The sequence below is a fragment of the Rattus norvegicus genome, chromosome 2 (assembly GCF_021556685.1).
Source record: "Rattus norvegicus strain SHRSP/BbbUtx chromosome 2, alternate assembly SHRSP_T2T, whole genome shotgun sequence".
Lineage (NCBI taxonomy): Eukaryota > Metazoa > Chordata > Mammalia > Rodentia > Muridae > Rattus > Rattus norvegicus.
The window spans coordinates 26587870-26606750 of NC_141535.1; the positions used below are offsets into that span (position 1 = coordinate 26587870).

The 18881-nt window shown below is 45.5% G+C and overlaps 1 protein-coding gene across 2 annotated transcripts in view; it reads left to right on the forward strand.

Moving 5' to 3' along the window:
- The first annotated feature begins 81 nt into the window (after positions 1-81).
- Dmgdh (dimethylglycine dehydrogenase) overlaps positions 82-18881 on the forward strand; it is a 75077-nt gene continuing 56277 nt past the window's right edge. Inside the window, exons 1-5 of one of the 2 annotated variants that reach the window (XM_087616103.1) lie at positions 82-215; positions 3557-3725; positions 12209-12307; positions 13497-13661; positions 17563-17767. In XM_087616103.1, coding sequence (XP_087472229.1) covers positions 130-215; positions 3557-3725; positions 12209-12307; positions 13497-13661; positions 17563-17767 — 724 coding nt within the window. In that variant the 5' untranslated portion in view covers positions 82-129. 2 annotated transcript variants of the gene reach the window in all.

The window sequence follows — 18881 nt, forward strand, 5'->3', positions numbered from 1 at the left end:
GCCGCGTAGCGGGAGCCCGCCCCTCCGTGGGAGGACCCATCCCCACCCACCCCCAACCCTACCCCACCTCCATCCCAGCTACCTCCCGCCTAAGGCCGGGATCTGTTTGTGCTCGGCTGCAACCTTGCCATGCTCCGCCTGGGCGCGCTCAGGCTGCGGGGCCTCGCGCTCCGGAGCTCCCAGGGGCGCCCAAGCTCCGCCGGCCTCCGGGAAGGGTGAGTACTCGCCGCCTGTGGGTTGGGAAGAGGAGCCAGGCAGGGCTCCCAGGAATGGGCTGGGTTCTCCTTGAATTACCTGCTAACTACCAGGTAAAACTGTCTCTCTGGCCCCAGTCCCCTGGCCTGTTGGCAGCAAGCAGCATGTGTAGGTCTGTGAGTCCACTGTGCTCAAACAACTGCTTGCTTGTCTCTGGTGCACTTGTGCCTTGATGGTGGCTGTTATCATTGTTTTGTTTTTAATGATAAATATGTTCTCGAGATTATTCTATGCCAGGGCATATCGATTCGCCTTATTCTTTTTAATGGCTGCATAGTTTTTCATTTTATCAATATTCTATAATATAACAAAGCAGCCTGCTCATTAACTATTAGGCTGCTTCTGCTTGGCTGTTACCGCAGAGAACGTGAATCTGACGTTTTTAATGCATATATGTTTGGGCAAATATGGAAGTCTGTTTTTGTTTAAAATAATTTTTTTAAAGAAATAAAATTGTTAGGGATGCTATTTGAAAGAGTAAAAGACAGCAACAATTTTCCCCAAAGACAGCAAGGTTCGCGTGAGATTAGGATGCCCCTGCGGTGGGTGCGTGTATTTTATGTCTTCCTGGGCTTCTAGAGTAGGATCGTCAAACTGCATTCATGTGAGATGGCATTTTCCTGTAGTCTCTGTATGCATCTTTGAAGTTCCTGTTCTGACGTCATTCCTGGCGTCATTCCCGACGTCATTCCTGACGTCATTCCGGACATCATCCATGGTGGCAAGCTGAGGTTTCTGTTCATAGAGTCACTCAACAGTCACTATTGGGAGCTGACTCTGTTTTACATTCTATGGTCTGCCAGGACAGTTTTTGAATTGTATCCAGCCATCCTTTCATCGGCAGATTTTTGTCATGGTGCCTGTGGCAAGCCGGCTTATTCCAGGTGGGTAGATACAAGGCTCACAGAGCTGCAGTTCTGCCTCCATATTCGCCCAAACATAGATGCCTGCCGAGCACAGTCTCCTCATCCACAAAGATAGGATGCTGATTCTCCTTGGCCAGTATCACAGGAGCGCTGCAAACCCAAGCCAGGGAGCGCACAGGAGAGATTTGTAAGCTTTAAAGCGTCACCATGGGGACGCTGCAGCTAATACAGAAGGAAATAGAGAGGTGTGGATCTTGGGTTAATTTGTTTAAAACTGACTGGATAAATACAATATAATATTAAAATCTTTATTCACTAGTATGTGTGTGCTTATATGCATATGACATTTGCCTATACTCTGAAATAGTGAGAGTAATCACAGATGACATTTATAGGAACTCTAAGACAAGCTGGCTGTGGGAGCAAAAACCTAAAATCCCAGTGCTCTGGAGACTGAGGAAGACGATATCAACCTCAAGGCCATCATGGGCTTGAGATACACATTGAGACCCTGTCTTGAAAAACAAAACAAAACCAAGAGTTCTTTCTACAAGCTTTGTAACTTTGTGTCAGTGTGTCTGAATACACAGTCACACCCTATATTGTTAAAAATGTGCAGAAAATATGTTTCTTGTCTGACAAATTATGAAGGCAGATTCGAATTTAGACATCAAGACACTCAACAATTTAGTCTTTGTCAGATAAACATACTGTCTTTTCTCAAATAAGGAGTAACAGGACAGACATAGCATGTCAATTCCAGGGAAGGCTCCACCTTGAAACTTAACCTTAAACACGCAGTGGTGGTAGCATACCTTTAAATCTCAGCCTTGGGAAGCACAGGCAGGTGGGTCTCTGTGAGTTTGAGACCAGCCTGGTCTACAGAGCAAGTTCCAGGACAGCCAGAGCTACCCAGAGAACCCTGCCTTGAAAAACCAACCAACCAACCAACGACAGAAAACCTTACCCTTAAAATGATATGCTTTTGGATTTGGTGTCACCGACTGTGGTGGAGAGTCTTCCCAGAATTCTTATTAATTTATACTGTGGCTTTCTATGTTAGACACCAACAGAATGAAGAAATTGGTGACTGGTGGAAAACCTAAGAACCAAGCAGTTAATAAATCGCGTTCTTTTTTTTTTTTTTAGATTTATTTATTTTATTTATATGAGTACGCTGTAGCTGCCTTCAGACACACCAGAGAAGGACATTACAGATGGTTGTGAGCCACCATGTGGTTGCTGGGAATTGAACTCAGGACCTCTGGAAGAGCAGTCAGTGCTCTTAACCGCTGAGCCATCTCTCCAGCCCAATCAATCACATTCTTGGGTCATGTTCCACAGCGTTTACTGGGTGCCCTTTGTGTTAAGGAGAGCCAGACATACCCTAGGAGCCCCTCCCATGCAGCCTCAGTGGCCTTTCAAAGCCCAGCCCTCCCTGTGCTGACTGCCCCTGCAGCTTGAGAGCCTTCACGTCCCCCAGTTGCCTGCTTCATTCTTCATCCTGTGCTCCCATCATGCCTTCCTGTTGACGGATGCTCCTATAAGCCCTGACCTCAAAGACAGCTTCATGGCTGCTGCGTTCAGTTTCACTCCCTGTTTCTGGGTCTGCTGTAAGCCTCAGAACTTGGAGACCCCGTGCATGTGTAGGGCAGGCACGCCAGTGCAGGGGTGAGAGGAAGCCGTGGAGATGATCAGGTGTAGTCACTGGACATACACGCTAGATGTGGGCAGCTGACTTCAGTGACGAAGATGATATTGTCCCTGCTTTCTAAAAGTTCACAATGCAGCAGGGAAGGCCAGCCTGCAGGCTGATGACTGAACAGGCCAAGAGAGGAGGATGCTTCTCCATCCGTCTCTTCTTAGCCCGGGAAGCACTGGAGAGAAGGGGCTTTTCACAGACGAAAATCAGTAGGAGTTTGGGACAATGCAGACATGTACAGACCAGCGTTCGATGCTTCTTCGGTTACTCTCTAAGATTTTTGTTTTTGTTAAGACAGAGTCTTTTATTGATTAGGCCAGGAAGGCTGGTCCGCAAGACCTAGGATCTCCTTGTCTCTGCTACACCAGCGCTGAGATAACAGGTGGGAGCTATCGCGCTGTCCGCCCAGCTTTGCATGGATTCGGAGTTAAACTCCTGCCCTCTATACCAGCTGATCTGCAGCCCCAAAATGTGCTTTTTCGAAATGAAAAAACAAACAAACAAACAAAAAAACGATGCCTAGGTCGAGAAAGAAGCCACCACTGCCACCGCTACTGCTCATTTCCTTAGCCACAATCAGCGCAGGTCATCGGGACAGAGGTCAGACGCCCTCTAAGAGCAAATTGTAGCCTGTGACTGTTAAGGTCCAGAGACTGGCAGGGGAGAGAATCCGACCCAAACTGGACCTGGTATCTCTGAGTGTGTTGCCACTGTTAAAAATACTATCTTCCAGACAGGAAAGCCCACCCTCACCCCCAGAATGGAAGGACAGAGCAGAGACTGTGATCATTGGAGGTGGCTGCGTGGGCGTGAGTCTGGCTTACCATCTGGCCAAGGCAGGGATGAGAGACGTGGTCCTGTTGGAGAAGTCGGAACTCACGGCTGGCTCTACCTGGCACGCAGTAAGGAGAGTACCCCCAAACTTCTGTGCCCTGAACTGGGCACCAGTCCTTCCCGTCCACAACTCCCCATAGAGAGCTCTTCAGAGCATGTGATCCCCAGTCACTAGAAAGTGTCCTGTCACCTGACTGGCATGCTTCCAGGAAGTGGGAAATCGTTATTGGGATGTCCGTTAAACATGTTGATTCTGGACCTGACTGGCTTCTTACCGTTTTCCACCCCTGTAGCTTCCAGAATGTTCCTTTGGGTTCCGTTTCTGAGCTGGTTTTGCTTTGTGTTTTGTGATGAAGTCTCACCCAGTAGCCAGCCTGGGTCAATCCATGGCTGGAGAATGGCTGAAAGGATTGACATGGCTCCCATATTGCCATGTAATTACTCCTGAGTCAATGAGGGATGGGAAAAGAAGATTCAATGATTGAAGACACAACACAACACAATACACACACACACACACACACACACACACACACTCCCATGCACACTCGAATGCACATGCACACGAACATGGGGACTCACACGTGCACATGCACATGCTGAAGATCTTGGCTTCGTTGGCTAGTTCTTTTCACAATCAGCTTTCCTGTAGTTAGGAGAGGAAAAGGAACTGTCTCCCAGGGCCTCCTGGTGCTCAGCATATTCTCACAGCATGGGCTAGGCATCTGAAATTGTAGTCAAGGCTGAATGCCTGCAACAGTGCTGCCCAGACTCAAGCTCTGTTGGCTGCAGTCTCACGGTCCCACAGTCAGCCTATGCACACTGGTCAGCCAGTGCTCCTAGAACAAGAATGTTGAGCTCCTCTCACCCCTAATCCCTTATCCTTAGTGTGTGTGTGTTGGGAGGGGGGGGTAGACACCTCCCATCACCTGTGTATACCAGTCTTCCCAGCATAGATGTCTCTTTTCCCTGGTTCCCCACTGCCTTCCTCCTGCCTGCAGAAGAGCTCCAGCACTCTAGGCCCCGCTTCACTCCTCCAAACTAGATTTTCTGTTTGTACAGACCTCATGTTGTCCTTCTGAAAGCCTACTTTCTCTACCTTTTCCTTTGGATGTGCCTTAAGGTTACTATTGTTGCGATGAAACACCATGAGGAAAATCAACTTGGGGAGGAAAGGGTTATTCCACTCCCAGCTCCATAAAACAGTTCACCATCAAAAGCAGTCAGGACAGGAGTTCAAGCAGGACGGGAACCTGGAGGCAGAAGCTGATACATTGGCCATGGAGGAGTGCTGCTTACTGGCTTGCTCAGCCTGTTTTGTTTTGTTTTTAAAGAACCCAGGACCAACAGCCCAGGGGTGGCACTGTCCTCCCATATCAACCACTAATTGAGAAATTCCTTTTTGGGCTTGCCTATAGTCCTCTCTTATGGAGGCGTTTTCTCAATCAACGTCCTCTCCTCTCAGGTGACCATAGCTCGTGTCAAACTGACAGAAACTAGTCAGCACAGTTCACATTTTGTCATTACTCCAGACAAAAGGACCTGTCTTACCTTAGGGCTTCAAGATCACTGTCTTGGTCAGTGTTCTATCGCTGTGAAGAGACAACATGACCGTGGCAACGCTTACAAAGGAAAGCGTTTATTTGGAGCTGACTTACAGTTTCAGAGGTTTAGTCCATTATCACCATGGTGAGAAGCATGGCAGCGTGCAGGCAGGCATGGTGCTGGACAAGGAGCTGAGAGAGCCTGTGGGAACCGTTTTCATTCAAGCCACCACAGTCTCTCAGAAGTAGGGACACAAGGAAACAAGGCAGCCCTTTCCTCCTGGAGTTGGTCTTGGACACAGACAGAAAACACTTAGAGTGGGACATGAGCCTTAAAGAAAACTCTGTAAGGAGTATAGAAGGCAGCAAGAACAGTTAGGGAGACAACTCTAAGAGGGGACACCTAACACAGTAGGAAGCCGGGGCAAGGTGTCTGAGGGCTTTGGAACTAAACGTTTAGGCAAGAACGTTTAGGCAGGGGCAAATCAAGGCAAATGGAACTAGGTCCCCAGGGGTGCTTGTATTGCCTCACACTTCCTGATTGCTAAGTTGGGGCAGGCAGCTACACATTAAAATTGGAGTGCCTTATTTGTTCGCTGACAGTGGCTGGGTAATGGCTTGCATTTTAGAGTAGATTAAGAATTCCCGGGCTGGAGAGTCGGCTCAGTGGTTAAGAGCACTGACTGCTCTTCCAGAGGTCCTGAGTTCAAATCCCAGCAACCACATGGTGGCTCACAACCATCTGTAATGAGATCTGATGCCCTCCTCTGGTGTGTCTGCAGACAGCTACAGTGTACTCATATATAATAAATAAATAAATCTTTAAAAAAAAAAAAAGAATTCCCTGAGATTTCAGTAAATGTGCCTCCATAAAGGGGTACATATCTTAGCCTGGACTCTTTTAAGAAAAGCAGCAAAGATTTTAAAATGATAGTCTCTTATGCAAAATTAACTTTGTAAAACATTTTTTTTTTTTTGGTTCTTTTTTTCGGAGCTGGGGACCGAACCCAGGGCCTTGTGCTTCCTAGGCAAGCGCTCTACCACTGAGCTAAATCCCCAACCCCTTTGTTAAACATTTTTTCCTGTGCAAAGATATATCAGAATAATGAGAAAGGCACCTCTGCCCCTGTAGACAAGGCTTTAAGCCAGAGCCTTGGGGGGCTAGTATTGATTCAAGCAAGAACAACTGGGTGGTTTGTGCCCCTTGAAATAAAGGACAGGACAGGACCTGTCCTCAGAACTGATTTTGGAAGCTTTTACAAGTCCATGAACCATCTCTATAAAGAATGACATCAGAAAGTTTCCCAAGCCAAGAGTTTTCAGCCCAGAGATACTTGAGGACAGATTGAGAGTGTACAAAGTTAGAGCACCAGCTAAACAGACAGGCTGTGGGAACAAAGGCAGCAGCCCTGCAGGTCCCTGGGGTGGGACATGTTTTCTGTGATATAATGAGCTCAGGTACAGGCAGTGAGAGCTGGAAGACAGCACAGCCTGAGACTAGATGTTCAATGTGGAACCGAGTGTGCCAACCCGAGGTCCTGCTCACTTAAACAAGGCTCCTTTGTCAGTACAGGACGGACGATATCACAAATGGTTTTGGAGAATAGGGTTCCCCCCTTCCCTGGGAATGGCGTCACAGCACAGTCTTTCAAGATGCAAGGATGGGAGATGCAAGATGCCCCATTCGGAGTGTTGAAAGATAATCTAGGACTTTGCACTTACTTACATACTTGAGAAAGAAATTAAACGTCATCTGATATGATTGATATATTGCTTCAGATTCCAAGGGGGATATTCCAGATTCGAGGGGCAGGCCAGCCCGCATGGCACAGTGGGTTTATCTTAGCTCTTTGATTGCTACCTGAAGCCACCATGGCGACCAGCTTCACTGAGACTTTGTATAGTATATGGAGAAAGGAAGAGAAGGGGTGAAGTTGAGAGTAGCACTATGGAAAGCCTTGTTACCGGACACATGTGGAAGGCTCCAGGCATGGTCCCAGCACTAGAGGAAAAAATAGGTGTGGTCTGCTCCCTCCAAGGAAAGGAGATGCTTTCATAAGGTGGGGCTACTGGCTTGCAAAGTAGTCCTATTGGGAAGAGTGCAGGTTAAAAGGGATGTTTAGAAATGTGGATAGGGGCTGGAGAGATGGCTCAGCAGTTAACAGCACTGGCTGCTCTTCCAGAGAATCAGGGTTCAATTCCCAGTATCCACATAGCAGTGCCTGCTCGAGGACTCCTGCTGAATAAGAAGGGAAAGAAAAGCTAAGACCCAGCATTCCTCTCTGCTTTCCCAGGGCAGACGCAACATCTAGCTCAGGGGCCTTCCCTACCTTGACAGACTCCAACTGGAAGCCAAAACAAACCCTTCATTCCCTTAGTGGCTTCCTGTCTGGTGTTTGTTCACAACAGTAAGAAAAGAAACCAATACACAGGAAAATTGAAAGTTCAATGCCGGGGCTGGGGATTTAGCTCAGTGGTAGAGCGCTTACCTAGGAAGCGCAAGGCCCTGGGTTCGGTCCCCAGCTCCGAAAAAAAGAACCAAAAAAAAAAAAAAAAGAAAGTTCAATGCCAGGCGACTGTTGGTGGCACTCACCCGGAGGCAGAGGCAGACAGATCTCTGTATTCGAAACCAGCCTGGGGAGTGAGTTCCAGGATACCGAGGACTACAAAGAGAAATCCTGTCTTGAGAAACAAAAACAAAAAGTTTAATGCCAGCCTGGGCTGTACAGGAGACTGCTTAAAACAAAAGAAACTAAAACAAGTAAATACATACATATAGGAATAAACAGATAAATAAATGAATGAACAATCCTGGGCATAAAGCAAGCCTAGAATCAGGCTGTATTTTTACAGGTTAATCCAGTGTAGACACAGCTTAATAATGAAATACGTTAATCACAACACTATCGAAAAATCTGATTCATGAACTGAATATTCAAAAGCTTTCTGGCACAATAAGGAAGGCAAAAAAATTATTTTAAAAATTTCACTCATCTCAAGCTCATTTAGTATACTTTACAACCTCTATTAATATAGTAACCTATATTTACATATAAATATAGGGATAAGGATATTTTAGTGGTTATGTGCAAACCTCTGAGTATAAGTGTGTGAATAAAAGATTTGGAGTCACTGGGATAAATGATAGCTTAGGCAATAGCTGAGTTTTCTGAGGTAATGGAGGCCCCTGGAAGTCAGGAAGGATTATTAGACTCAGGGGCACACCACAGGTTCGCATCCAGTGCTCTCCCATTATTTAGCACCTCTGGATGTTTTTCCGACTCCTGCAGTTGTTTTTTATACTTGGTAACTGTCGATACACTGTGGGGGGCGAACTTTCTTTTCTTGTTATTTTAAATTTCTATCAATAAATATTTGCAAATTCTGAACTTACTTGAAGAGATGCATGCGAATGTGTGTGCATGTGTGAGTGTCTCTGTATGTGTCTGTCTGTCTGCTATTTGTTTGAGATAGGGTCTCATGCAGCTCAGGCTGGTCTTGAACCCACTATAAATAAGAATGACTTTGGACTCCCGCTCCATCTTCCTGCTTCTACTTCCTAGTACTGGAATTACAGCCTGAGCCCATACCAGGCTTCGGAGGGCTATACTTCTGTGGTGGTTTGAATAGGTTTGGCCCCTAAAGACTCATGTGTTTGAATGCTTGGCCCACAGGGAATGGCCCTATTAGAAGGTGTGGCCTTGTTGGGGGAAGTGTGTCATTGTGGGGGTGGGGCTTTGAGGTCCCCTATGATTAAGTTCCACCCAGAATGGAATTCCAGCCTCCTCCTGACCGCCTGCAAAAGGCAATCTCTTTCTGGCTGCCTTCCAATCAAGTTGTAGAAGTCTCAGTTCCTTCTCCAACACATCTACCTGGATGCTGCCACACTTCCTGCCACAATGATAAAGGATTGAACCTCTGAATTGTAAGCCAGCCCCTATTCAATGTTTGCTTTTATAAGAGTTGCCTTGGTCATGGTGTCTCTGCACAGCCATGGAAAGTCTAACTTTAATCCCTTCTGAAGAATTCTGTCTTTCATTGTCTTTTTTTTTTTAAATCCTCTATACCAAATGATATTTTCTTTCTTTTTTTTTTTTTTCAAGTCAAAGCAGGGTCTCTCTGTGAAGACCTCTTTGGCCTTCCCAGCCTCTGGGAGTCTTAACTGATGAGCCATCTCTTCAGCTCCCTTTACTTCTCAACGTCCGCAGCTCCGAGGCCTAGCATTTAACCATGTGCCCGAAGGCTAAGACCAGTGTTTTCTTCTTTCTCAAACTTTTCATTTACTAGATCCATGTTGAAGTCGCTGAAGAGAAAGACACCGTGTGTTCTGTGTGTCCAAAAGTAGACAAGTGTTTAATTAACAGTGGACAGTATACGAGAAGATTCAAATAATTTGAATTCAGTAGAAGCACAGTATGGGTAGCTCGAAATTTTAAACACAAATTCAAAAACAAAAGCTAACATGAGAAACTAGCCATTATGACTAGAAAAACAAAACAAAACAAAACAAAAAAAAATTGGTCCCAACTGTCTACTGTGGTGGCAATGAGGGACAGAGAGAAGCATGGATTGCTCCCACATGGGTGTTCTCTTTCCAGTAAGAGGATTAACTTTTTCCTTGGCTCTGCACTTCCAAAAGAATTTGTTCCCTAAACAAAGCACACTGAGCAAAATGTCTTTGTTAAGTTCACGTGATTCTTTCAGATGAGAATTCATTAGCCCCCCCGGGCAGGGGAACAGAGGACACAGAATAGATGGGTGTAGATAATGACACTTGAATCTTTCTGGAGTCCTGATGCGGTGGCTTGAATAGGAGTGGCCCTCATAGGCTCATATATTTGAATGCTTGGTCATTAGGGAGAGGGATTAGGAGGTGTGGCCTTGTGGAAGTAGGTGTGGCCTTGTGGAAGTAGGTGTGGCCTTGTGGAAGTAGGTGTGGCCTTGGTGGAAGTAGGTGTGGCCTTGGTGGAAGTAGGTGTGGCCTTGGTGGAAGTAGTATCGTTGGGGGTGGGATTTGAGGTTTCAAAAGCTCAAACCCGACACAGTGTCTCTCTTTTCTCCTCCTGTCTGTGGATCTGGAAGTAGAACTCTCAGCCACCATGCTCCCTGCCATCATGACAGAGGATTAAACTTCTGTAGCTGCAAGCAAGCTCTAGTAAAATGCTTTCCTTTGTAAGAGTTGCTGTGGTGTCTCTTCACAGCAATAGAACACTGATTAAAATGCCCAACTTCACCCAGGATTCTGGCTTACAGGATCTCTAGCCATAACCAGAGCTCTGGTCAGTATTCGAGAGCATTCATTTCCTCAACAGATGGGATGGCGAGGCATTGAAGACAGAATTAGGGTCAGTGGCAGATACCCAAAGGCCACAGATGCTCTCTGATCGACACACATGCACACTATCAAATATGTGAAAGGAGAAGAAGGGTTTGCCATGATTCAAAGACCCTCACAGGCAGTTCCTGCAGAGGAAGCATTTCTCTACTATTGCAGGAGCTGCTCCATGATGGCCTAGGGACTGGGGTGGAATTTTTTGTCAGAAGCACCACTTATGTGTGTTAGATGCATGGGCAAGTTTAAATGAAAGCCTCAGGCTTCTGGTCTGTAAATGGTGGTTGACTAACGTTAATGGGAATCGTTTTGAGTTTCAGAGAATCAGATTCCCATAGGAGAACGTTATAAATATTCCTAAATGGATTTGAGCTTGAACAGATTGTGTTCTGATGAGCTCCCCAAGATAAATTAGCTGAAAAATGAGACCCCAGATACTTAATTAAGAAAACTCTTGCTTCGTGTAATTGCCTAGAATTCTTGGTCCGGATGCTACATTGCATCTGTCATAGTTGATGGAAGGTGCTGTAACATTTCTAATATTTAGCAATCTTTTCCAAAGAATAACTAACCAGTGTTTAGTCAACAAATGTGTGTGGGTGTGCCTAGATGCTTTCAGAACAGGTTAAGCGACTACGCATACTACGTGTTCACCAGGCTCTAGTCACCAGAGACTGCAGTTTGGGAAAGGGACAGAGAGTCTGTCCATTCGAGAGCAAGCTGGGGATAAAGCCCACCCCCCTGCCAGTTCACAGTACTTCTGCTTTGGGGAGCAAACCTGTAGGTTCCTAACTCAAGTCCCCATCCCATGTTTCACTCCCAACATTTCCTAATACATGTGCATTTTAATCCAAAACTCCAAGATTCCAAGTTCACTCTTGAAACTTTGTGAGCACGGGAGAGAGACTCGAGTAGAAACTTCCATACCTGGCCTCTGATGGTCCAACATACACTAATCTTGCTTCATCCTCAAAGTTATTTGGAATACTATGTAATATGATATATATATCTAAGAAACAAATGGATTTCTTTTTTGTATAGACCAGAGTTCTCATAACGAGGCATTATTGTGTATATGCAAATATCCAAAACTTAAAATTAAAAATCTATATTTTTATTACATTTAATTAATTTATTGTATATGTGTGTCCATGCACTTTCTCACAAACATGTGCCATAATTATGAGAGGACAACTTGCAGGAATCGGTTCTCCTCTCTTACTATGCAATGGGCTGCAGGAATCCCCGGGTGGAGCTCCTCAGGTGCGGTGGTGGGTTAGCTTTTCCCACTCCGCCATCTTGCTGATCTCTACATTCATAAAACTAAACACTTCTGTCCCACACACTCCCAATAAGAAACAGTCAACAACAGCGTGTACTCTAAACCTTCAACCTAACTCAGTCCCTTCGCGCTTTTCCTAGTGACTTTTAGGCTCTTCCTGGACTCGTGTATGGGCTGGTTCTCAGTCGGCACGTGTGGTTGAAGCTGCTTTACACACTGCGTCATGAGCTATCTGCTCTGGGTTCTCAAATGGCCACCGATGCGCCCTTTCCCACATCCACCTGAGACTTCTTCATGTCTTAGAGGCCTGAAAACGCTGCTTAGGAGGGAGGTGACCAAGCATGTGCAAATGTCACCTGATTTCCATATCTCCTTCCCTCCCTACTTTTTTAGGCAGGTTTAACAACTTACTTTCACCCCGGGATAAACTTGAAGAAGATACATTATGACAGCATCAAACTTTACGAGAGGCTGGAAGAAGAAACTGGACAGGTAAATGCATTAAGGCGAAGGTGCCTGGGAGGTCAGCCGCTCAGAGGCAGAACACACACGCAGTGCTTACTGTGGTAGAGGCAGAGGCTAAGGAAGAACCGGCTCTGTTTTAACATCATCGCCATTTCTTTAAGTGTATTATCTAGGTAACTAACTGTTCCTTTGGGTTTTTAAGGAAGAGATAATACAGAGCAACTTCCCAAACTTTGTTTCATGGTTTCCCCTATCTAGAAGGTACGAAGTTGCGGCTCTCAGCAAACAGCTTGCTCAGGCTCCACTTGGGCCCTGACTGCCCGTGTCTTCAGAGGCAGCACATTAAGACCTCTCGGCTTTATTTTTATCCCTTCTCATAGCGACTGTTTCCATGGCCTAATATCAAAGGCTCCTTAATGTTTTCGTGATCTTATCATTACTGGGAGGTCACTAAAAGCTCCCAGGAGTCTTCAGGATCAAGATCAAAGGCTCGGCAGGGTCTGAGGCATGCCCTTCCATAGCTAAGCCCGCCTGATTTTCTAACATTCTCTCGTGCCTCTATTCCTTTGCTCATGGGCTCTAATCGCCCTCGACAGCATATCTTTCTAGAATGTTCTGGGTGCTCTCGCATAGCCGCTGTCTAAGTCTGTATTCTTCTCTTCCTCACCCGACACAGACGGCCCACCCCTGTTACATGCTGGTAACCACATGTGTGCTCACTGTTCTAACACACGTGTGCCAGTGCCGTTGTTGCTTTAGTGGTTGGTCTTCCCTGAAGAGTGTGAGCAATTTGAAGGTCAGGACGGCCCTCGTGTTTGGGTACCCAGGGCTTCACCAAAATAGAAAGACTTCCCTCCTTACACCCTCTCTGGCTTTTCTCCCTTTCCTGTCCTGCCCCTCGGTCTGCCCTGGAACCCTCAGCCTGTGCAACTGTGTGCTCTAACTGCCCCACCGTTTCCTGTAGGCGGACAGTTCCGTCATCCAGGGCTTTGCCTTGCGTTCACTGAGCACCTCAGGCTTGTCGTACTGCCCGGCTAACAGGAGCACTGACTAAGTTGCTGCGGAATGAGTATCTTTTCCTAAGATGCAGATATGGTGATCATGATCGCCGCCTGATGCGCCTCTCTCGCTCACTTGATTTTTCATTGTGCTAGAGAACCGTTTGAGTGCCCGAAGACAACTTACTTATGTGCTTTTACTGGAATTATTGTCACAGGTGGTGGGGTTCCATCAACCGGGTAGTATCAGGCTTGCGACAACTCCTGAAAGGGTGGACGAATTTAAATACCAAATGACGCGAACCAACTGGCATGCCACCGAGCAGTATATTATTGAGCCCGAAAAAATCCACGAGCTGTTCCCTTTACTCAACATGGACAAGGTATTTATTTGAAGGGCGATTTCACTTTGTCAACTTGAACTAAAATTTTATATACATATGTATATGTGTGTGTGTGTGTGTGTGTTTTATTGAGTTAATTAAAAATAGAAATAATCGATGTACGTGTTCTGAATGGCCGTGTTAGACGGTAGGTATTAGAGTGTGGGCAGATCACAAGGCAGACCATTATTGAGGGATGTGTACAGGGGCAACGGAACCCTTTTTAGTTCCCACCTGTGACAACTAAGGAAGCATTTCTGTCCCTTTCTGCGACCGGATCTCTCAGACTGAAGAGCTTCTACACACCAGCTGTCTGCTGGGGAATGGCAGCCTGCTCTGACGAGTCTAGAAAGAGATTACTTAAGTTTTAAAAGGCAAGAGGCCCCGTGCCATATTTCCTCCGACCCTGCCTGGCTCCTGGAAGCACTTTCCTCTCACACCGTGCCAGGCACAGATCTAGACTGACTTTGAATTTCCTTAAGGGAATCCACTTGATAGGGAATTCAATGTTTCCCCTACTGGGTGAGCATCTTTTTGTTTTGTGTTTTTGTTTTTTGTTTTTTGTTTGTTTTTTTTTCTCACAGAATAGTAGTGCTTGTACCACTCACTACAGTAGTGTTTATGTAAACAGAGACCATGCTAAGCCCTTTCTATGCAAACTCTGGCTGTTATAACCAAGCACACAGAACGTCAAACAGTTTACACAGTGGCTAAGTTTGTTCAGTTTGGAAGAGCTGGAGGAAAGTTTTGAACCCGGGCCTCTCTGACTCTCTCCTGGGGACAGGGAGACAGACAGACAGCAGGTTGCTTGGGTTCTCTGCTAGTGACTTGTCAGTGGTTCCTGTCGCTGAGTGTTTGTGTAACTGCCGTGGGTGCTGGGGTGCTGTGCTCTTGTGGGTTTTTACAGGCTGCAGGGACTCTTGTTTATGGGCTTGTGTGAGAGCATTATCTTCATTGAAGTCCACCTCCGCTAAACTTCTAAGGATCCGTTTATATTTCTTTATATGTCAACTCTGGGACACTTCCCTAGAAGCTCTCATCATTACAAATTTCCTCAAAGATATTAGGAAACACACGGGCCACGGCACGCCAAACCAAACAGTCATAGGATCACTACGGCAAGCACAAAACCATTACAAAACACCATCGTGACTTCTGCAAGTCAGCGATGGTGTGAATTCCACTAAAACCCAAAGTCTCTTAGATCTATAAGTACAAAGACTAAATTTTACTTATAAAAGAAAAAAGAGAAAAAAAAAACTCACAGAGAAGAAACTAGGCCCAGATGGCACCTCTAATAAATTCTAACAGATGGTTGAAGAATTGATATGAATCCTTCACAGTCTTCTAAAATTAGGATCGAATGCATTCCTATACAACCTATAGTACCAGTATGCTATGACATAAAAAAAAAACCCTACAAAAACAAAGGAAGAAAAGGCAAGACTATTGTCCTTTCTGAATATAGATGTGAAAACCTTTAATAAAAATCTAGGGGGTGGGGGTTGGGGATTTAGCTCAGTGGTAGAGCGCTTGCCTAGCAAGCTCAAGGCCCTGGGTTCAGTCCCCAGCTCCGAAAAAAAGAAAAAAAATCTAGGGGGTTGGGGATTTAACTCAGTGGTAGAGCACTTGCCTAGCAAGTGCAAGGCCCTGGGTTCGGTCCTCAGCTCTGGGAGGAAAAATAATAATAATAAAAAAAAACACTTTAAAAAAATCTAGTAAATTGAGTTAAACAATTCTATGATATTATCAAGTAGAGTGTGTTGCTTTAAAGTCTAAATGTTAATCAAGGTAATACCATCACAGTAACAAAGGGCAAAGAGCACAAAATAATCCAAACACATGCAGAAAAAAAAATTGTCGGACTGGAGAGATGGCCCAGTGGTTAAGAGCACTGACTGCTCTTCCAGAGGTCCTGAGTTCAATTCCCAGCAACCACATGGTGGCTCACAGCCATCTGTAATGGGATCTGGTGTCCTCTTCTGGTGTGTGTGAAGACAGCTACAGTGTACTCATATACATCAAATAAATAAATCTTTAAAAAGGTATATTTGTTAAGATTCCCTGTTCATACTTGATGGCAAATTCTTGCCAAGTAGATGAGATCTTATTGTAGCATTTGCTGTGCTGCCTCTGTTGGCTCACATCCTCCTCCTTCATTCTCTCAGAGTGCCTAAGTTAATGTCGTAACACAGAGTAAGTGGGCAAGAAGTCATTGTTGAATTATGAACTGAGTATACATTTCCATCAAGCATATATAAGTGCACATATATACTGAAACCCAGTACTTTTGTATACTAGGCTACCATTCTAGCCCTGAACTATAACCCCAGCTCATCTTTTTGTTTCTTATTTTGAGAAAAGGTCTCCAAAGCTTTCCACATTGTCCTTGAACTCATTCTAATCCAGGCAGGTGTTAAACTCGGAATCCTGCCTTAGCCGTCCTAATCGCTGGGATTAAAGATTTGCACCATCAGACCCAGCTGATAGAGGATATGTACTAACATATAAACATATTTACAGCATCGAATACTTAAATGTTATAACTGATATACCAGCTAGAATTAGATCTGGCTTTAAACATGTAAAACCAAAATAACACTTAAGTCTTTTTCTCATTCATGTAAGCATTTGTTCTGGCTAGTCTTTTTTTTTTTTCCGGAGCTGGAGACCGAACCCAGGGCCTTGCACTTGCTAGGCAAGCGCTCTACCACTGAGCTAAATCCCCAACCCCTGTTCTGGCCAGTCTTATGCCAACTTGACACAAGCTAAAGCCATCTGAGAGGAGGGAACGTCAATTGAGAAAACTCTGTAGGACTTTGATGGGGAGGGCACAGCCCAAATGGATGGTCCCACCTCTGGGCTGGTGGTCCTGAGTTCTATAAGGAAGTAAGCTGAGCAGACCATGAGAAGCAAGCCAGGGAGCAGCATTCTTCCATGGCCTCTGCATCAGTTCCTGCCTCCAGGTTCCTGCCCTGCTTGAGTTCCTGTCCTGGCTTCCTTTGGTGATGGACTGTGCTGTAGAAGTGTGAGCCCAATAAACCCTTCCCTCTCCAAGTTGCTTTGGTCATGGTGTTTCTCCCCAGCAACAGAAACCCTGACTGAGAAAGCACTGAATAGTCACTCAGCCATCGAGACTCAATAGTCAAGCCACCCTCTAGATCATTACATTGTTGGCCCAGGGGTTTGAGCCATCATCACATCTGAATCCCAGACCCCTGGGTGGAGAAACAACTAATGGGCATTCACTAGTTATCACCTTGGAGTGGCTCACGGAAGCCACCGTATAACCCTTTCCTTTGCACTCCCATTGACTGGAACTTAATGTTAGCTCCAGCCACTGACCTCAGATAACAGCTGCCAGAAGATTGGAAACCATACTCTTTTCTCTTAGTGGCATGTGCCCAAGTACTGGAGGCCATTGCAAAGCTTTATCAAGTGGCTTCATGGTGACAAGTGACTCAGGTCTCATTGTGAATCTTGCTCAAGTCTGAGTATGTCCTAGAGAAGAAAAGACATGTTAACTGCTGTCAAGATGCTTTCTCTCTGGGATGGCACCAAACCCCAGAACCCTGTGTATGCCAGGTATTATACGTCCAGCTGTCAATGCACTTTTTTTAAAAAATATTTTATTTACTTAATGTATATGAGTACACTGTAGTTGTCTTCAGATACACCAGAATCCGTTACAGATGGTTGTGAGCCACCATGTGGTTGCTGGGATTTGAACTCAGGACGTCTGGAAGAGCAATCAGTGCTCTTAACCACTGAGCCATCTCTCCAGCCCCCGTCAATGCACTTTTGAAGCCTCAGTCTATTAAGCATTTGTCAGTGGGTTATATTTGCATTGAGCAGAAAGCATACATTTCTTTGACTAGGACCTTTCTTATGATTGGCTTAGATTTTAGCCGGACTGTATAACCCGGGAGATGGCCACATCGATCCATATTCTCTGACGATGGCCCTGGCTACTGGAGCTAGGAAATATGGGGCCCTTCTAAAGTATCCTGCACCAGTGACATCTCTGAAGCCCAGGCCAGATGGGACATGGGACGTGGAGACTCCGCAAGGATCTGTGAGAGCAAATCGAATTGTGAATGCTGCGGGTAAGCCACCAGCCCTCCTTCCCTCTTCCCCTGCCTGGCTTTTCCCTCCATCCTCACCTATCCACTATCCCAGTTTCTATTCTCTTTCGTTTAGTTGTGTCCTGACAACTCAGGTGGCTTTCTCCTTTCTGTTTTTATCTTTGTTCTTTACTGGTTATGCTCATGCTCAAACTCCAGGGACCAGGGATGCAACTCAATTGACGGTTGGCTGAGTGCTTGCCCAGCACACTTGAAGATCCCCAGCACTTGAAAGTCGGGCCCAGGGGTCAGGGGAGTGAGATCAGAAGTTCAAGTCCTTTCTGGCCCTTTGGGGGAGGAGTTGAGTCGAGCCTGGGATTTTTGATACCCTGCCTCAAAACAAACACACAACAAACAAGCAGACCTAAGTCCCACTATTCTGATTTTTTGCTATACGATTGTTCTTGATGTCCTTTTAAAAGTGGATGTCATTTCTGTTCTTTCAGGTCTCCCTCACCCATCTAGATTACTTTGACTAGTCAAAAACTTCTAACCCCTTTCCTTTCAGAACATTATTAAGCACATTTCAATCTTGTCGTTAAGCTGTTCTGTTATAGTTCACAGAGTAGTGAAGGTTGGAAGGACAGGAGACAATTTAGTGACCAATCCACCTTCTATTTGTGGAGCCAAGGCCCAGTCTAGTCATAGCTGTTGTTGTAAAAATATAAAAAATAAAAAAAAGTATGGTGTCTTTTACCTGCTCTAGGTCCGGCACCTCAGTGCCCCAAGATGTCTGCTAGATATCTTGGCGGAAACGCATCCCAACTTTGCCACACACTTTCCTACACTCAAACCTTCACACAATAATCTTAGATCCAATTGATAAGATATAATTGCCCACTTAAACATACAAAGCCCGGTACCATCCATCCCTTAAGACATTGATAACAACCTGTAAATACACAGAGCGAGATCTTTACATCAGCCTCCATTGTCCTGCCACAGCTTCTCCCTCTCTCTCCCTTCTCTCTCTTTTCTGTCCTAGTCTCCTCCTCTTCCTTCAAACTTCTCTCCTGCCCATCCTTCCTCTCACCCAATGACAGGCCTCCTTCTATCCTGTATCTGCCCCTCACCTGTACTTTACAAATTCAATCCG